General features: G+C 42.7%; 1 protein-coding gene across 14 annotated transcripts in view; it reads right to left on the bottom strand.

The window, feature by feature from the left end:
- Positions 1–6,736: 6,736 nt before the first annotated feature.
- The window catches only part of FOXN3 (forkhead box N3), a 459,693-nt gene continuing 446,304 nt past the window's right edge, over positions 6,737–20,125 (bottom strand). For all 14 annotated transcript variants that reach the window (XM_063715683.1, XM_054530372.2, XM_063715684.1 and 11 more), the window contains one exon: positions 6,737–13,535. In XM_063715683.1, coding sequence (XP_063571753.1) covers positions 12,980–13,535 — 556 coding nt within the window. In that variant the 3' untranslated portion in view covers positions 6,737–12,979. The remainder of the gene's footprint in view (positions 13,536–20,125) is intronic.

The following is a 20,125-nucleotide window of genomic DNA, read 5'->3' on the forward strand; positions in this document are numbered from 1 at the left end:
TGGGTTCCATGGAGGAGCTGACAGAGCAGGAGGGACTCTGATTTGAGGCTTCTTAGAAGGGTTGGTTTGGGATGGACAGGTTGACTTCTTCACAGCACCTTGTAAACATGAAAGATGAATGTTATACACAGTGTGTTTATGTTATTATTAAGTTACAAGTCGTTAGATAGAGAAGAAAACTTCTGCCTTTGCAGCGTAAAAAAGTTAACTCAGGTGTAAAATATATATCCCTCCTTCTGAATTTTCTTAGTTGTCAATTGACCTTTTTACTCCCAAGGGGATTAGTTACTGCCAGTAAAGGTAGAAAAATATAGAGTTGTTTCCCTCCTAATGGGTCTGATGGGTTAGATGAAATTTTTAGCCTAAGAGAAATGGTCTAGGCTGGGCATGGTGGCTCATGCCTGTAATCCCAGAAATCTTGGAGGCTGAGGTGGGAGGATCACTTGAGGCCAGGAGTTCAAGACCAGCCTGGGCAACACTGTAAAATCCCATCACTCCAAAAAAGAAAAAAAAAAAGCCAGATGTGGTGACACACACCTGTATTTCCAGCTACTTGGGGGTCTGAGGTGGGAAAATTGTCTGTATCTGGGAGGTCAAGGCTGTAGTGAGCTACAATCAGGCACTGAGCACTCCAGCCAGGTGACAGAGCAAGACCCTGTTTCAAAAACAAACACACAAACAAACAAACAAAAAAAAGAAAGAAAAAGAAAGGAAAAAAAAGAAATGGCCTAGCAGAAAGGATTAAGCATCAAAAAGGCATGCTTTTTGTATAATACAACAAGATCCCTGTGAATCAGCATGCATGAACACATTCCCTCTTAGCTCAGAGCAGAATTTGCTGCCATGGTCCACACTCAGGCAGAAGGCTGGAGGTGATGAACTCTTGCAGGTCTATGCAGCATGTTCAGTGAATAAGAGTTGTGGAGGAAAGTCTAGCCTGATAATCAACAGAAGGCTTCATGCATCTCTCTGCACAACCTTGTTTGGCAATGATAGTGGCAGGAGGGTTATTAAGATAAAGTAAGAGCATCCTCTACCATTCAGGTTCTCCAATCTTTTGCTCTTAGAGCAATTTTGAGAAAGGAGTGATAAAAGTGAGGTGGTGGGGAGAAAAAGCCGGGAGCAGGGCAGGGATGGGAGACAAATGTTTGTTTATAAGCCAAGAACATCAAGCATCGTGCAGAAGAAATGTCCCAGATTCTTTTTATCACAGAGCTGGTGCCAGGCAGCAAGGATTAGTTCATTAAGAAATAATCCACCCATTGGAGGGATGGCTAAGTCTGCAGATAGCGGACAGGCTCTTATCCAATGTCTCATCAGCTAACAGGTGAGAAGAGGGGAGACTGGCAGGAGAAGAAGACAAAGGCTGGATTCATCTTTGCAACCAACATGCTTACGTCTGGAAAAGACCAACAACTACTAAAAAGTTTGGAGAAGGATATACCAGCTGCCAGTGAGATGCCCATTAATCAGCACAGCTGGATTTTTGGACATGATCATGCTTGAAGGTAAGAACCAAATTTTTTATCTGTGTCCCAGCACCTAACAGGATTGTCACATAGCAGTTGCTGAAAAACATGTGTGAATTGACTATGACAATGAAGGAGAGAATCTATTTAAAAAGTTTCCAGGCTGGGTGAGGTGGCTCACGCCTGTAATCAAAGCACTTTGGGAGGTGGAGGTGGGGGGATCATGAGGTCAGGAGTTCGAGACCAGCCTGACCAACACGGTGAAACCCCGTCTCTAGTAAAAGTACAAAATTAGCTGGGCATGCTGGCACACGCCTGTAATCCCAGCTACTTAGGAGGCTGAGGCAGGAGAATCGCTTGAACCTGGGAGGCAGAGGTTGCAGTGAGCCGAGATCACGCCACTGCATTCCAGCCTGGGTGACAGACTGAGACTGTATCTCAAAAATAAATAAATAAATAAATAAAACAACCCTTTCCAAACTATTTTTTAAACTTCTTTATTCTTTTGTGTTTTTGGACAGTCTTTTTAGTCTACTGAAGTTCTGGATGCTTAAATATATATGCCATGTTGGGTAAAGGGCCAACTATTTAAAAGTAAGTAGGTGCCAGAAGTTAACCAAACTCCTGATAATATTTTTAAAGGAAGCTAACTATATAAATTCATTTGACTATACTTAAAGGCTAAGTACATGCTAGATAGTCATTCCCCTAAATAGGCATGTACATAAAGTGAAGAAATACTATTAGGCATTACACCAAAACTTCCGGGTTGTAAACAGCAGACAATATCTGCACACTACAGATCCATGTATTAGTTTGTTCTCACACTGCTATAAAGAACTACCTGAGATTGGGTAATTTATGTAGAAAAGAGGTTTGACTCACAGTTCCTCAGGCTGTACAGGAAGCATTGCTGGGAGGCCTCAGGAAACTTAAAATCATGGCAGGAGGGCAAAGGGGAAGCAAGCTCATCTTCACATGGCAGCAGGAGAGAGAGAGAAAGCAAAGGGGGAAGTGCCACACACTTTTAAACCATCAGATCTCATGAGAATGCACTTACTATCATGAGAACAGCAAGAAGGAAATCTGTCCCCATGATTCAATCACCTCCCACCAGGTCCCTCCTCCAACATTGGGAATTACAATTCGACATGAGATTTGGGTGGAGACACAGAGCCAAACCATATCAATCCATAGCCTCAATGTCACCCTCTGAGTGAGAATCTTGGGTGGATTATTAAGAGAATAGTTTGCAAGCTCTTGGCAAGGAAGCCATCTTGGGCTAAGACAGAGTAAAGGAATGAATGAATTGTGGTTTCTTTTCATGCACGGGGTATGTTCCTCAAGACTTCATATAATAACTACATAAGTCAAGGCTAATTCCCCCATAGGAATAAAGTAGAATTCACATTATTTCAATGTTTATACAATTAGTGAAATTTTATTCCTTTTCATTGCTTTATTTCAAATTTGCAGAACTTACCTTAGCATAGAGAGCGACTTTATTTCCTTTCTTATAAAGGAAGACTACAGACTTATACATGGAGAATGAGGATGTACTTGACAAACTTTTGACTGGATGGAGACATGTAGGTTGCATCTTCAGAAAGCCTGGTGCCTGCATAACTAGTTGAATGATGAATGACTGACAATGAAAGGTGCTGACTGAGAAGAAAGTTGACCTACAAGGAGGGCTCTAGACCCATGCCACATGGCTCCAGCTTTGTCCTTATACAAAAGACATTTTCAAATTTGTGATCAAATGATACCTGGAAGGAAAACAAATGTTTTTGATGACAAAATCTGAATCCTCATACCCCCAGCCCACTGCCAATCTGAACTGACTTAAGACAGTGGAACAAATCCAAGGAGATTTGACAGAGATAATGTAGTCCCTCGCCGTGATTCAAAATGGGTATCTGGAGAAGAACATCAATAGCCAGGACTTAGTTGTTTTAGCTAATAGCAACTTCAATGTGAATCAGTGGTTTGGTTATAATTAATAGAAACAGAGGATCTAGAATGAGGTGGGGACAGTTTCTCATCATTGAACTGTACCTGGAATTCTGTCATCAGTTCTTGGTTCTGATCACAAATGGGAACATGTTCAGAAGAAAGCAAATAGGAGGCAGAAGTTGGAAGGTTTATTCTGAAAAAGACTTAGAAATTATTGTTGTTTTCAACAATATTATTGTTGCCATGTGCAAGATGATTTAAATTTACATGTTTGTGGCCTTTTAGGATAGTCTAAGCACCTTCAGGTAAAAGTCTTAGGGAGCAGAATTTTGTCTTAATATAGGAACAATTAGAAGTGTCTGAATATGGTAAAACCTCTGCAGGCAGGTGATGTGTTTGGGCATCTTGACACCATTTAATGGTGAATTGGGGACATTGTAGCAAGGAGTCTATAAATATGAATTCTCTCCTTTAAACTCTTAGAGAGTCAGTTACAGATGATTCCACCAAGATAAATAATAAATGGTCAGCAAACATATGAAAAGTAATGTAACTTTGCTAGAAATTAAATTAAAATTAAAATGGCAACAAAGTACTATTTTTGTCTGTTAGCAAAAATTAAAGAGTAAAATCATATCCAATACTGGTGACAGTGTCATGAAACTGGGGTTTGCATTCATTGCTGTTGGCATTGGTGCCTCTTAGAAAGTCTGTGTATAAAGAGCTACCTCATTGATAACACTTTTGTTTCAATAGTCCAATAGTCAATCTAACTGAAAGACAAGTGGAAAGAATGTAAATTGCCACATACCTGAAGATGTTCATTGCAGTATTACTTATAATGGAGAAATTGAAAGCAATATAAACATTGAAGAGTAAGGTAACAGTTGAAGATGGCAGGACACCCATTCAACAGGATGTTATGTATTACTTCAAAAGATAATCATTTTTCACTATAGCTATATGGAAAATGCATAGGATATGTTAAGTGTGTATGTGTGGTGAATTGCCAGCTATGAAATCCTACAGATCTGATGATTATAATTACATACCAAATAAATGGATACAATAGAAAAGACAGAAAATTTCTTCTCTTTAAGTCCAGCTCCACGACTAGCTAGGCGTGTTATCCTGGGCAAAAATTTTCCTGTGTCTCAGCTGCCTGGTCCATAAAATGGGGAGTTTGAACCAATGGTCTCTAATATTCCCTCCTGTTTCATAATGTGAATAGACTGGACTCATTTAATGAAGAAACTGTATCCTGGGGGGAGTTAGAAATCAGCCACTATCTTGGTTTCAGACTTTCCCCACCAGACATAATACGTACTTCGTCCATATTATATCTTTTTAGAAGTCAGTTTGAAATGTGTACCGGGTGAGAAAAGTAGAATTCCTGACTCTCTCAAGTAAGTTGCCGTATTTGAAGGAGATTTAGCCATATATACTCCAAATTACTTTATTATGGAGTAACATAAAACGATTCTCATAAAACAGTTACTGAGTCCAAAAACGCCCAAGAATGATTTCAAATTACGGTATGACTGCTATGAGCATTATTTAGACACACTGCTCTAGAAAGGTCTGTTCACACAAAACAAAGCGGCAATTTTTTAAAAGACTCGAGTACAAGGGAATAAACATACTATTAAATATTATGAAATGTTTATTCCCTTGTACTTGAGTCTTTTAAAAAATTGTCCACACCCAGCCCACAAACCCTGGTTTTGTATTCCTATCAATGAAAAAAAAGGTCAAAACACACTTCCGCTGGCATATGTAGGGCCATTTAATTTGGTGATCTGGAAGTAGGGTAACCAGAACGTGAGCTTTTAGCTCATAAAAACCTCTTAGTCATATCAGACTCCCGAAAATGCCCTCATCTGTTCATAACTTTCTAGAAGGATGGTGACTTCTTAGTTCATACTTTCATCAGGCAGTGGAGTCAAAAGGTAAGGAGAAACTGCTTAGGGTCTGCAGTGCCCCTCACTGGCACCCATCCAGACTCAGCTTCAAGCCCAGAGAGCCTTCACGGTCCCTGACACCATGGGGAGAAGTTCCCTGCTCTAAGAACCCATAGGACTTTGAAGACAGTGTTACCTGATCAGAATTCTGCAGGGGTGATCATTTTGACAGGGCTCCCTCAGGCATGCTGATCATCCACGTGAGGTCTCTCCTCCAGTCTCGCGAGTCACTTATTGAAAATGGTTGTTGTAGGTGCTGTTTTAAGGTGGCCCCACCTTATATTTGGCCTCAAGCACTACCCGATTTGGATGATTACTTGATTCATCAGATTCAGCTCCCAATGACTTTAGCTCTGCCTCCCAATCAAGTATCCCCGAATATTGATTTGTACCCTGGAGGACACATCACAGCTTTGAAAGTCATTCCAACAGTGGGATCAGATATGGCAGCAACAAGGGCCAAACCCACAGGATCCAGAGGTGACCACCTTGAGATGTGTAATGGGGAGGAATTTATCCCAGTAGGCTTACCAGGACAGATAGGCCTATGACCTTAGAATGATACCATGATCGCAGGAGGACAGGAGACACAGCCCAAGCATCTTGGAGGACACAGACACCAGTGGATATGGGGGCCCAGCAGAAGGGTAGTGGCCAAGGCCAACTCTACACTATGGTTACTGTTGGTGGCAAGACCTGCAGACAGGGCATGCTGAAAACAAAATCATCACAAAAGGAACCAGGGAGATGCATGAGAACATCCTCTTTCTACTCCTCCAGCACGGTGACTGGTGACCTGTGATCCATTCCTTGTTCCCACTCCCCTCTCTCCCATCAGCTCCTTGTTGGCTCCTCGGGGATGTGTGTGTGAGGGTCTGGGGTGGGCACTTGAGTGATGATGTAATAAACCCTGGCAGATGAAGAACTTAGGGCTAGGAATATCATCACAAGAAACCCTCACGATCTGCGATAGGCTGGCAGGCTCCAGTCCTAAAGTACAACTGCAGTTTATTGTTTGACAACTTCCAAATGAAAGGGAAGCTCCATCTAAACCGCAAGTCTTAAGGCTCATGATGGGAGGCTGGCCAGCCACCAGCTGTCTACACCAAAGCTGGAATTCTCCTGAGATCCCGGGTAAGCCCAGCTTCCGAATGCACATTTGTGTTTGCAGAGCAGTGTGTGATGTCCACCCACACACACATGTGTGAGGAGGGGCACAATAATTGCAGCTGAGAACCCGCACCAGACTGCAAAAACTGCACATGCACCTGACCGCAGGTAAGAAACAGACATGATGTTGCGGACCAGCATCTGCACAGGGAGACGCAGCACACATAACACTACGTGGTGTTTTTCTTCAATTGATGCAACTCAGTAATTTTTATTGCAACTGGAAGACAATACATCACAGAAACTTTATGGTAGGTCTGGGGAAAAGTGTTATTTACAATAAATGATGAAATAGTTTGTCTTTGGCAATATGATTACATACGAAGAATGCAAAATGCAGGTATGGATGCCTTCCAAGCAACACCATCAAGTCCCTAGAGTTCGGCTGATCGCGCCTGCCTCCACATTGTTTCTTTAGGTTCACACGAACATAACAGAACATCACGTTCTTTCTCCTTTATGGTTCTCCCTTTCTATTCATGATATTGGCAGTTTCATACAGAAAATACAGAAAAAAAATTGGCTTTTGAAAAATTATTACTCTCGTAAATTAATTTGGCCGTGTAGGTCTATTGGCCAGCCAAGGTCAGACGACCCTAAGCATCAATAGTAAACCTCTTGGTCTTCTGATTGCTTTATCACTTTTTTTTTTCTGTAAAACAAAACTCAGAAATGTTACAGAATCAGAGTATTAAAAAATGTACAAGTGTATACGCTTCCCAGACACACATGGATACATTTTTCCTCCACATTTTCACCATGGCAGTATTAAGTAGTGAGTGTGAATGACACAGCATGAAACTGGTTACTGAATCAGCTATGAGCTCAGATGGCCTCAACATACATACTCAAGAAATGTTGCATGTTTAAATAACTGAGAGTGTGCTAAATCTCATCTAAAAAAAAGAAGGAGAGGGGCTGGGGAACTCAGGCCCCAGTCATGAAAGGATGAATACAATTTCTAGGTTTAATAGGTTCACCATATCGAAGTCTTTGAGAATCCAATATGGAATATCAATTATTTTGCAAAAGGTAGAGGAAGCAGTTCTCAACTTTTGCAAATGAAATACAGTGGAAAAACACTGTTGTATATATTCCAAATAAATAGTCTTGATTTCAACGCTAACAAAACAACGGGAAGGGTACTCGTGAGCATCTCACGGTTAAGTCAGAAATGATCGTTCACACAGGTCTGATTTCAGAAGTACAACAGCAAGATGCAGCACCATAGACACATCGGTTTCGGCTGTTAAAAGATGGATCATTTTAAAAACTGGGTTTTCCTTCCTTAATTTTTGGTCAGTGAAGCTAGCACTTGTTTGCTGAACTGTGGAAGAACTGCAAGGTCACACACATTATTCATGATAAAGCAACCGAGCTGACGAGTCTGTGCTTAATTCAAGAATAACCAGTAGGAGAGAGAGAAAACACAAGGAGTTAACCACCATCGCCGGTGCTCTCTCAAAGGAAGAGGGTTAACAGATGAGTTCACAAAGGTAGGCAGATCTATACAGAACACTGAATGCCATGTGTAAATCCTCATGAAACTCCAGAAACAGGAACACCACACAATGTATATACTTTGATTTACACATTCCGTTACAAAGGAAAAAAAGACACCATTACAACTTTGTAACTGTGTTAACTGCAATATAAACCAAGTCCAGAGTTTGGCAGGTAACTAAAAGAGGGTTATCACTTAGGTTATATAGCAAAAGTGTTGATGTATATTATATATAGTAGTATAAATAATAAAAAAGTATTATTTAAATTAGATCACAGTGCTGCATTATGTGCATAACAGTGTTTGATATAGTATTGGTGGGCTGGGACCTACGACACTAAGGACTTAACTGTCAACACTGGGAAGTCACAATCAAGAGGAAACACAGAGTTCCAATGTTTTCTTTTGGTGGCAAAAAAAATCCTGAAGATGAAAGAAAAATACTTCTCTACAGAAACATAAAAATCAATTGCAACATCTGGGCAGCTGTGATCCACCAGAAAGAAACGAGTCCCAACCTGAATTAAAGGGAAAGAGAAATCACATGGAATTTAATCCAATCTCATCCAGAAAAGCTTCCCATTTAGGTCACTTGTACGTAACTCCAATTCCTTCTCCAAGAGCCCTTCCCTTCCAGGAGAGGCACAAGGCACCCCCCACAGAGTGGAATGAGTGGAACTTGCGTCAGTGGCCCTTGGCCTGGGCAGTCCTGGTGTGGTGCAGGACTCTGAGCTGGGCACAGAAGGCCTCCACCTGGTTCTCACTCTACAGAGCCCACTGCCTGATGCTGTCCCTCAGGCAGGAGCCTCCTTCAACACAACGGCCCCTCCCAGAAGGCTCCGTGGTAGTAACTGCTGTGGCCAGCAAGCACTAGACACATTGAATGCCTCTGCAAAACAAAAGAAAACTCTGTTCTTGGGAAAGGCCTCTGGCACATTCCTTCTTAAAAACTCCCAAGATTGAGACCTGCCACAATCGTTTTGGCCATGGTTTTCTCCAACCACCAGTGAAATATGGGTTTGGTTCATTTTAGTTTCAGATAGATGGCTTCACCAAAGAACTCTTGAAAGAATACTGATTAGAGAGGGGCAGGGAAGTAGGAGCTTATGGTATATTATAAGGCTGGGAAAAATCTATGATGCAAACCCTTTCCACATAGTACTAGATAAAGATAAAAGACAATTATAATAGGATAAAAATAACTGTTTATGTGTATATCATTTAAGAAAAAAAGAGTGACCGTCTCTTTCTCTTAAATGTGTCCGAGGGCCAATAGCAAGTAATCATAGACGTCGTGGTGTTGATGTGTTCACGGTTGGTTTCCAAAGCATCTTTAAATATTGCTATAGTTCCCCATTTCCCCCTCCCCCCTGCCCCGTGTGAGTATGTGAGATACTGGAATGACACATGAACCGCCACTTCTCCCAGCAGGAGAAATGAAAGCAAAAACGCCACACCTCTTAATGGTGTTCAGGCGATCTGTCAGACTAATGGATACATATGCTAGTTTGGAAGCTAAAAGAACACCTGACGTTTGGGAAGGAATTCCAAGACTAAAGTGAATGACACTTAAGCAAAATATTCTTTCACAAATAGGCTTGTGCTTAAATTCTCTACTGCTCTTGGAGGAGGGGATAAGAGAGGGTGCCTCCTGCCCCTTGGCTTGTTAAGCACGCGGACAACCTCATTCTCCAATGAATTCACTACAAACAGCCACATACACATTGATATTTTTTGTTTTTGTTCTCAACAATCAAAATACAAAGTTAAACACAATTGAGCCATTGTTTTGGTTATGCATAATGTGTATGCCTCCAAAAACAGAAGAAAAATAGGAAGAAGTACCCTCACTAAAGGTTCCCCGACAAGTCTTCCGGCAGATCCAACGAAGGGAGACTCAGGAAAATCACACTTAGAAAGCTGCCCGATGAGGTATTTATGCAAAAAGAGTGGTTCTGGAGTTAAGAACACACTTTTATATTTCTCTATTTCTCAAAGAGATCAGAAAAGTAAATCACACACATTGCATTTTATTATTTTCTAAAAGAGGCCTCTGCCCCTTTAGAAAAATGAAATGAGGGGAGACAGCCCACGGTGGGGGTTTTAATTGGAAGAAGTCCTCGGCCAGAAACAGTCCTGAATGTTGAACCTCTGCCTTTCAGGAGAGAGGTCTGAATTTTATCATCTGTGGGGTGGGATGAAGGTGGGGGACTGAGCTGGAGGTCTTTAGGCTTGGTCAGGTGACAACACAAATCAAAATCAAGGTGTCGCTCAGGCTCCATAGCTGTGGATGGCTTTTAGGGTGTCAGATGTCTGGGGAGACGGAGGGAACAGAGCAGTGCAAAGATACTTTATTCCCATCTACACCCTGAACAGATATGCTGGAAGTATTCAGCTTCAGGTCATGAATTCGACCTGCTGTAGAGGTGTAGGTTTTTTCAGGTTCTCTCACCAGCAACCCACCGGAAGGTAAGTGTGGGGAATCCATCAGTTAGTTCCCACTGTCCGGGCTGATGGAGCTCTGACATTACCTGGTCCTGGCAGATGGGCTTGGCTTTGGCCCACAGCAGTCCCTTTTTTAAAAGTTAAGGTTATCTCTGTTCCCTCCCTCTCCTCATGCATCATATCCTGAGCCACAGTACTGGGTGTTTGTGTTTTAAAGTTTCCTTCCACTTGGATGGAAGATCATATTCTTTTAGAGATTTCTCTTTGGACCCCCCCCTCCCACCACCAAAGAAAATTTCTTAGGCAAAGGTAACAACAGGAGTTTCTGGGCTGCATGACACTGTCTGGTTTCTAAATTCAGCTCTCACAATCTAGGTGGTCTTAATTCCAGGTTGGTCAGTGTGCTGAAGGTAGCGATGGCCGGCCCCTGCTTCCTACCGCGATGTGGCATTGTGGCGATAGGATGTCTGGGGCTGGCCTTTCCTACCTCGGCATCGCTTCCTCCTTCACATGAACCCCATCTCGTCCCCTCACCCAATAAGGCCCATTAGCACGTTTCCCCTTCTTCTGGCTAATTTGCATAATTATTCACTGCCTTTTTCCTAGAACCAAATCATGGTAATGATTTTCTCAAGTAAGCGTCCCATAATTCTCTTGATTCTATCATACACACTCACTACTAAGATTGCCCTCAAATTATTGCGTCATGTTAAACATGTACAGACAGAGAGAAAGGACACACTTTTCAACAGAGAATCAGAGGGGGTCGGGGCTGAAGTGCACACAAGGCAGTACAGAGTTCAACCATCCAAGCCCTACCAGAGCATGAAGATATTTTTATATTGCAGAGTAAGTTCCCCAACAGTCAGAATTTGTCCCTGAAGAAGGTTAAACCTTAAACACCTGCTTCAAAAAACCAAAATAAAATAACCCAGAAAAAAAACAAAAACAAAAACAAAAAACAAAAACAAAAACAAAAAGGAAAAAAAGAAAGCAAAGTAAAAGAAAGAAAAAAGAAGAAAACCAAAAGAACCTCTAAGCCTAAGGGCTTAAAAATTAGAGGCATAGCCTTTTCTCTATTTTCTATATTTATATGAAAATAATTCATGCTTCATGCTAAATACATTATTTACCTTACAAGAACTTTTTTACTTTTGAATAAAAAAAGTTTGTTTTTGTGATTTTTTTCTTTTTCTTTTTTTTCTTCAAAGGAATCCATGCATTGTGGATCAGAAATTTCTGCTGGCTATACTGGCTGAATGTGGAAATCACTGATTTTTGCAAAGATAAATCCTGACATTAATTGCAAACTCCGTTTTGAGGGCAGTATAGGAGTTATTTTTTTTTTGCCATGTTTTACTTTTTTTTTTTTTTTTTTGTCCATCAGTGTACCTTTAATCTTAAAAATACACCACAATACTAATGGCAGGTTCTGTAGCTTTCTAGTTTTTTTTTTTTTTCACTTGGATCAAATAGTTTTGATAGACAGAAAAAGATCTGTACCATTATTTCCTTTCCTTAACAGCTATTGTAATTTCCTGGACTTGGTTGCTTTTCACTTGGGCAGTTAAGAAGACACAGCTTGTTTTCCGCATCAGTTTTCTCTCTCTCTCCGTGTGTGTGTGTGTGTGTGTGGTGTGTTGTGGTGTGTGTGTGTATGTGTGTGTGCACAGGGCCAACCTTCAGGCTTATGGCTTTTGGAACATTTTCTTAATTTAATAGAGAACAGAATTCAATGATGACCAACATCACTAAAAATTTACCCCATTTCTTCTTCATGAGTCACTGACACCCGATGTGCATGAACAGTCCAACGTCCACCTCGTAAGACGTCATCGGGCTTCAGAGTTCAGAAGCATGGAGGACTGGTGGCCGGCCCTCCGTGCTCGCCGTGTGACAATTCCAGTGGCTTTCCTGGCACCATCAGATGCCTGGTGCCACAAGCTTGGGTCTGCTCCTAGGGGGACGAGGGGTTCCTCCTTCTCCTCAATTGCTTTATGTGCCTTCACTCAGTGAACCCAATGGGATGGACAACCTGACTTTTTAAACCTAAGGGTTGAGCCTGAACGATGATTACTTTGCCCACGTGCCTTCTAGGTGCCGAATGTGTGTTCCTGTGGTATTGACGTTGACATCCCTGTGGATTCAGCCACAGGTTTCTGACAAGCTGGAGGAAGCAATGGTAATTTTGGCTTTTTCGATTTTGTCTTCAGATAATGAAAAGCTTTTGTAAAACAGCTGAGTGTCAATGAGTTCTATGGCTTCAATCTCCTTTAAAAATAAAATTCTTAAGGGTCCAAAACAAAGAAGAGGGGGCAAATTAAAACAAAATAAAAGGAAAAGAAAAGAAAGAAAACCAAACCAAAAACAAGAAAAAAGAAAAAAAATTGCTGATATTGCCACAAATCATTAGAAATCTCCTGACATGCTGAAACCAAATGGCCGTAAGTTCAAAACAAATCAGTGACTTGTTTTTAATTTTTTGTGGTTTCCTTTTGCTCTTTCTGCCCCTTTGCCGTCCGATTGGTGATGTTATTCAAACAGGACCGGATCCCTGCTAAGTGCAGGAGGGACCCCGCCGCTTCTTTCATCTCCTCATCATCGCTCTCGGGGGGCTTTTCAGTGCGTCTCTTTTTGAGGGGCAGTGTGTCGCTGGGGACCTTCCTGGCCTTGGCGAAGTGCTGGCGCTTCTTGTGCTGGGATGCGTACCCGCTGTCCCCCAGAGAATCCTTGGGCTCCTTCTGGCTGTGCTTCCTGTCATCCTCTTCCGTGTCGCTGGGGCTCTCGTGGCTCCGGAAGCTCCCCTCGCTGCCCTCGCTGCCCTCCTGGCTCCCCTTGGTGGCAAACTCATAGTGGTCGTCGGCCGAGGAGGAGGAAGAGGAGATGGAGTCGCTGGTGGGCGAGGTGCTCCGGGCGTTGGAGGACTTGGCACTGCTGTAGTTGTGATCCTCCTTGGGGTCTCCGCTGACCACTGGTGAGCCACACGACGGCTCACTCTCAGTCCGCATCCGGCAGCTGGTGATGCCATTCCTGCAGAGCGAGGACAGTGGGGAGGGACGGGAGACAAAGAGGGGACACAGTTAGACGTCCTCAGATGGCGGCGCCCGGCAGCCCGCCTGCATTCAAACATCAGCCCCTTTGTGTTCAATGGGGCCACTCGCAAACTGTGGGGGCAACAGGTGGATCTGCTTTGAAGGCAGGGCCCTAAATTCTGACACTTCAGTCTCCCCTGCTTATCTCCTATAATGGCAGTTTCACTCCATTTGTGTGGCTGAAACGTCAAAACAACACTCTTCTGAAGTGACAGCGGTGGAGGCTCCATCTCTTACATGAAACCATAAAAATCAAGCTGTGCTTGGTTCGTGTCCCCGCCAACACCACGGAGTCAGACACCGCCAGACGACGTTGGCTGGGTACTTCAGAGAAAAAAGCCTGCTCTCGTCTGAAGCGGCTACATTAGGCTTTCGTCAGAAGACTAAACCAGTGTTCAGCAAAGATACCTGCCATGTGGTGACAGCTACTCACTCATGCATTCCCTCCCTCGTTCATGCAATCTACAAATACTCACTGAGCGCCTAATAGAAATGCATGACCTTAGGGAGGGTTCTGGGGGACGGACATGGGGTTGGATCAGATATAGACACTGCCAGAGAGATGCTGCAGCCTAACAGAAAGGCAAGTCAGGGTCACATCACAGACCAGAGGGCAATAAGCTACGATTTCCCGAACTCAACACCTGCCCAGGCGCTCTGCTAAGTCTGCGCAGAGGACCGTGTTTAACTCCGTAAAGTGGATATTAGCATCCTTATTTTACAGTGGCTCGAAGTGAAGCCTGGAGAAGTTCAGTGATGTACTGAAAGTCACACAACTAATCACTTGCAGGGCAGGGACCGGAATCAAAGTCTGACTCTCAGACTTGAGGTCTTAGCTACATCACCAGACCGACCCTCCTTTGTGATTTCCCTATAACAAGGTCCCTGCTACCCATGCCTATCAGGCCTCTGTAGCACTCATCACACCTCTGATTATTTCTTTGTATCTTTACATCTGAGCGATGTACTTAACATACCTTGTGCTTCCTTATCGGGAAAGTGGGAATAGTAACTACACCTGCTCCCCGTGGGTGTGGGGCTGAGGACACGGATGAATGCCTGCAGGTGCCTGGACCACGGCTTGGCCTGAGAGCAATGGCTGTGAAGCTTATTCCTGGTTAGGCCCCACACTCCTTAGGTCTGGGAGGCAGCTGCCTGTCTCTTAGTGCCTGGCACCCAGCCTTTAGAAGGATGAATACTTGCAGGAGAGAAGGGTCACTTATAGCTGAAGGGGACGAAGGGTGGACGCCAGGGAATGTTTTGTGGAAGACAAGGCATCTGACCTTGGACACAAGGGCTGAAGAATTTGGCAGGGAGGGGAACTGTTCTATTGCACCACGCTGGCCCGGTTTCCTGTAAGCTCATCTACCTTGTGATCCATTTCTAAGAGTTCTGGGGAACATGACCATACTTTTCCTGCCTAGATGACCCCAACTGTAAGTACTCTTACGTTCCCTCCATAGAGGGCACTCCCCACCATCATTATGAACTGTGTGGTCATGTGTCCCATTAGAGAGCTAGCTCCACGAGACAGGGTGTGGTTACTGCTAGGCCCCCAGTGGCTATCGCTGTGTCAGCACGGTGGACACAACAGATAAAGTGAGGAAGTGCAGCACAGGTGGAATCATGTGGCTGAGAGTAAGAAGCTCGGGAAATGACTGTGGGTCTCCACCACCATGACTCACTGAGCACACGCTGAGGACACGGCACTGGTAGAAGGGCGGTGGGGTCAGGACCCCCAGTGAGATAACAGTAGTGACAATCTCTACCCTGGATTTTCTCCTGTCGCCCTCATGGGCCTTGAGGCTCAGGGAGACGTCAGTTGCATCCCACATAGAAAGTGAAAGGGGAAGGGAAAGAGTCCCTAATGAAAAGGGTGCAATAGGGAGTGAGGCGAAGGAGTTGCTCTCCTGGGGCCCCAGGGCCAGTGGTATTCTGCTAAATTTAGGCTGGGGGAGAGACTCCGTACTGTCGTGTCCACCAGCAAAATGTATGAGGGTCATTATCAAAACTAAGCCTTTGCTAGATGTCCAAGAACCTCATTATGAACCCCAACACTTACAATGTGTGTATTTGTACATTGAAGTGCCAGTGAGACCCAGAAGGGTCCCAGCTTGTGTCCTGTGCTCCATGATCCCAGATACACACCACCTCCCCCAAATCCTTACAGACAGAGCCTGGCTTGCAAGCCACACACACCTGTGCTCATATCCCAGTGTTGCTTATTGGTGACTTTGAGCAGGCTGTTTTACTTCTTGAAGCCTCAGCTTCCTCATCTACCTTGTGGGGCTGCGTGAGGATTAAATGAACCGTCCTGAGCACAGAGCAAGGCTGTTTGTGGTGCCTGATCATGTTTACTTGCGGTCCGATTCCTGCGACTTCCTGCTGCTGTGACTTGTTCACTCTGAGAAGTCTTGTTTTCTCTTTCTATTCTGGATCGGGAGGCGTACGGGAACCCAGCACCAAGTCAGAGGAAACAGGCCCTTCAAGAGGAGTTCCTCCAGGGCTTGCCTGTGAACACAGCCCCTGAGCTTTGGGGTCTGGCCTCCTCCATATCTGTTTTCTGCAGACTTCCTATTACTTGGCTGTGTCTTGGGTGCATAAAGATGGCTGGGATAAGATTACTTTGAGGTGTTACCAAATGTGAAACTTGGTAAATGTAATTAATCGTACAGCTAGCTATTAATAGTTATTAAAGCGAACGAAAATGAAAGTCTTGTTGTATGGTCCTCTTAAGTTTTGCCATTTGAGGGAACTACTGTAAAATACAAAAATAATTCACCCACTGAACTAACATCAAACAGTTTCATAGTAAATCTAAGTATACTTGAAAGAGTAAAGTGGGCTATATTTAGCTTTTAATAAATGGATTCAGTTCTGAATGCTTCTTTTAAAAAATAACTTGGGGCTTACAACTCACGTCACTACCACAGTTAAGCAGAACATGATCCCTCTCTGAACACAGATGGGGAGAATCACGAGTGAGAGAATGAGAAATAAAGCAAGTGCTCCACGGTGCTGATTCCTGGTGAATCTAGGTGAAGGGTCTGTGCTATTCATTGTGCTTTTCTTTCCCTTTTTTCCTAAGTTTGAACATTTTTTAAATCAAAGTTTTAGGGAGGGGAGAAATACACTAGAACCAAAGCAATGATGTTAAATGTGAGCTCCACACTATCGTAAGAGGAATGGTTTTGAGCCTGAGAATGTCTCTCTCTTTCTTAAACAGGGAGATTAGCAGCGTTAAAGAGGGGGATCCAAATGGAAACTTTCTTCTTAAAGAGATCCCATGGATTAAAGGGAGAATAGAAAAGAGAATGATTCCACAGCCCCTGATTTGATGCTGTGTGGGGCAGAGTTTCTGGTACCACCTAGAATCACACTGCATGCCAACAGAGAGTCCATGACCCAAGTCCCTATTGGAACACTGGCCTACTTAACCCATTTCACAGAAAAACAGAAGCTCAGAGAGCCCCATGGTTGTTGAGTGGGGTGGCCCAGACAGTCTCAAAGATGGTTCAAGCAGGAATTCAAAATATCTCCCTGTCACTCCCAAAGAAGGAAGTTTACTGTGATGAAGACAGAAAACCAATACATCCACTGACAATATTTCTGAATGAAAACAGGTACACAGACATAACTTCAGGGAATGAGAATTAAAATATAAATGTCTTTCTCATTTGATGAAATTAACCTTCCCTGAGATTTTAGCTTGGGATTATGTAATCCATAAATTACACACAAAACTCAGCAGAAAGTGACAAGCTCCTTCAATTCTTAATAACTTGGTGCAATGTTATTCACGATGGTGCAAGCCAGCTGCACTGACTTGGTGTCAAATGTTTCCCGCCGCAGGGATTGCCATTACAGGACAACAAATGCTTAAAAGAAACCAGCCATTCTGAACATGTTGGAAGGTGAATTTCTAACCACTTTCTTAAAAATCATTCATTAAAATGAACATGTGATACATCCGAAATGCCTGCAATTTTTCAGTTTTAGCTGAATGTATATGTAACGATATTGCAATTAGCATAAATTAGCATAAATCAGAGCCACCTGATTTTACTGGGCCTCTAAAAGTTTAAAGCACGTGGCCCAATAAAACCACGTGCTATTCATCTCAGATAAAACCTGGTACTCATTCTCTTGTCAAATAGTTGGAAAATATCAAACATAAAAAGAGAAATCACATTAGTTCAAACCCAGAATGAGCAGGCTTTCAACTAACAGGTCAAGGTGTAGGTTTACGACGTGGCCATTTGCCATTTTTTGTTTGTTTGTTCGTTTAACCAATTAATTAGGGGTTCCACTACAGTATAATGAGCATGTGTCGTCTCTGCCTCTTACCTGGTGCACTAGGAGTCTCTCTGAAACTAATGGCTCTAACTCTAAAGGATATCATGTAGGGTAGTTGTCCTCCCCAGGGATTTACTTGAGGACTCTGATCTTTTGCCAAATGTGAAAAGTAGATGGGATTAATGGGATTGTAGAAGCAGGGGACTGGAGCAAGTTCAAAGCTTGTTTTGAAAATCAACTGCAAGTAGACATGGAAGAGAAGAGATGACCAAAGACTTCCACCTCCAGCCAAGTGGTAGAAAGACATTTGGGAGGTTCTCTTCTGACTATAATACAAAAGATCCTAGACCAAGTATACTAACTTGTTTTAAAGGCATTGCTGAGTTCACTAGAAAATAAGGGATATTCAGAGACCCACAGAGACATACACACAAATAAAACATTTTAAAATAACCTGTAATGTGAGCAATCAGGCAACTAGGCAACTAAGAAAGCCAAAGTTTCTCTATAGTGAACGTCTGCCCTCGCAGCAGAACAAGAACCCAAACTCACTCGGTGGGAGGCAGGAAGGGAGCAGCAGGAAGGTTGATTCTGGCTGCTTTCTGCTTACTGTGCACCCTCTAAGGGCGTTAAAGTGGCTTCAGGTATACTGGTCCCCCAGGCTCCCAACCGAAGTTTTAAAAGCAAATCCTCTCTGAAAGAACATACTTTAAACTCAAGCCACAAGGAATTTCCACGGATAAGATTTCAAGAACATGGGTTCATAATAAAATAAATAAATAAATAAAAACATTAAACACAACGGGAATAAACCACCATAAGCAAAGAGACAAGAGAACAAAGAAATGATAGAATCTGAACAGCAAAGACTATAAATGTTGAAATAATTCGTTACAGAATGTAAAGTTAGTATGTTTCAATAAATAAAGGAGGGAATTGAAAAATACTAGAAAGGAAGATCAGGCTATATTGGAAAGCACTAAACAGAACTTCTAGAGATAAAACATATAATCCTTGAAATTAAAAACATCAATGCAAAGTGTGGTGGCTCACACCTGTAATCTCAGCTACTCAAGAGGCTGAGGAGGAAGTGCTTGAGCCCGGGAGATCAAGACTAGCCTGGGCAACATAGCAAGACCCTGCCTCAAAAATAAATAAATTAATCTACACTGAAGGTGCTCCTAAAAAACTCAACGTAGTTGAAGAGAAAAATTAGTGAATTGTTAGATGGACCTGAAGACATTTCACAAAATGCAGCAGAAAGAGACAGAGATAGAGAATACGGAAGAAAGGTTGGATGAGACGGAACACAGAAAGAAGAACCAATGGAAACCTAATTGGAGTTCCAGTAAAAAGAAAAAGTGGAGAAGATTCAATACTTGAATAGAGAATGGCTAGAATTTTCTAGTTTTGATGACGGTACCAATCTTCAGATTCAGAAAGCCAACACATCCCATGCGGGATAAAGAAAATAAAGTCCATATGTAGACACATAACAGTCAAACTTTAGAGCAGACACAGAAGAGACAAAAAGATTTTTAAAGTAGTAGAAAGAAAACGTATCGTCTAAAGTACTAATTAAGATAAAACAAGTGAAGCAGAAGAAAGTGGAACAATATTCTCAAGAGAGAAAATAACTGTCGATCTAGAATTTTATATTCAGTAACACTATCTTCTAAGGGTAAGGGCAAAATATAACTTTTCAGGCAAAAATTCAGGGCTTTAAGTACAAATAAACCGTCACTGTAGGAATTTCTTAAGAATATATTACAGGAAAGAGAAAAATGATCCAAAATGGAAGATCTGAGATGTAAGAAGAAATGATTAGTACAGAAAATGTAGGCTGGGTGCTGTAGCTCATGCTTGTAATCCCAGCACTTTGGGAGGCCGAGGGAAGCGAATCTCTTGAGCCCAGGAGTTCCAAGACCAGCCTGGCAACATGGCAAAACCCCGTCTCTACTAAAAATGCAAAAAATTAACTGAACATGGTGGTGCACGCCTGCAGTCCCCACTTCTCGGGAGGCTAAGGTGGTAGGATCATTTGAAACTGGGAGGCTGAGGCTGCAGTGAGCTGTGTTCGTGCCACTGCACTCCAGTCTGGGCAACAGGAGTAAGACCCTGTCTCAAAAAAGAAAAGAAAATGTGGCCAAGTATTGATTGTACAATACAATAATAATAACGACTAAGTGGTTACATACACACACACACAAAGAAACAAAACCAGAACCAAAG

The sequence above is a fragment of the Pongo abelii genome, chromosome 15, assembly GCF_028885655.2.
Source record: "Pongo abelii isolate AG06213 chromosome 15, NHGRI_mPonAbe1-v2.0_pri, whole genome shotgun sequence".
Lineage (NCBI taxonomy): Eukaryota > Metazoa > Chordata > Mammalia > Primates > Hominidae > Pongo > Pongo abelii.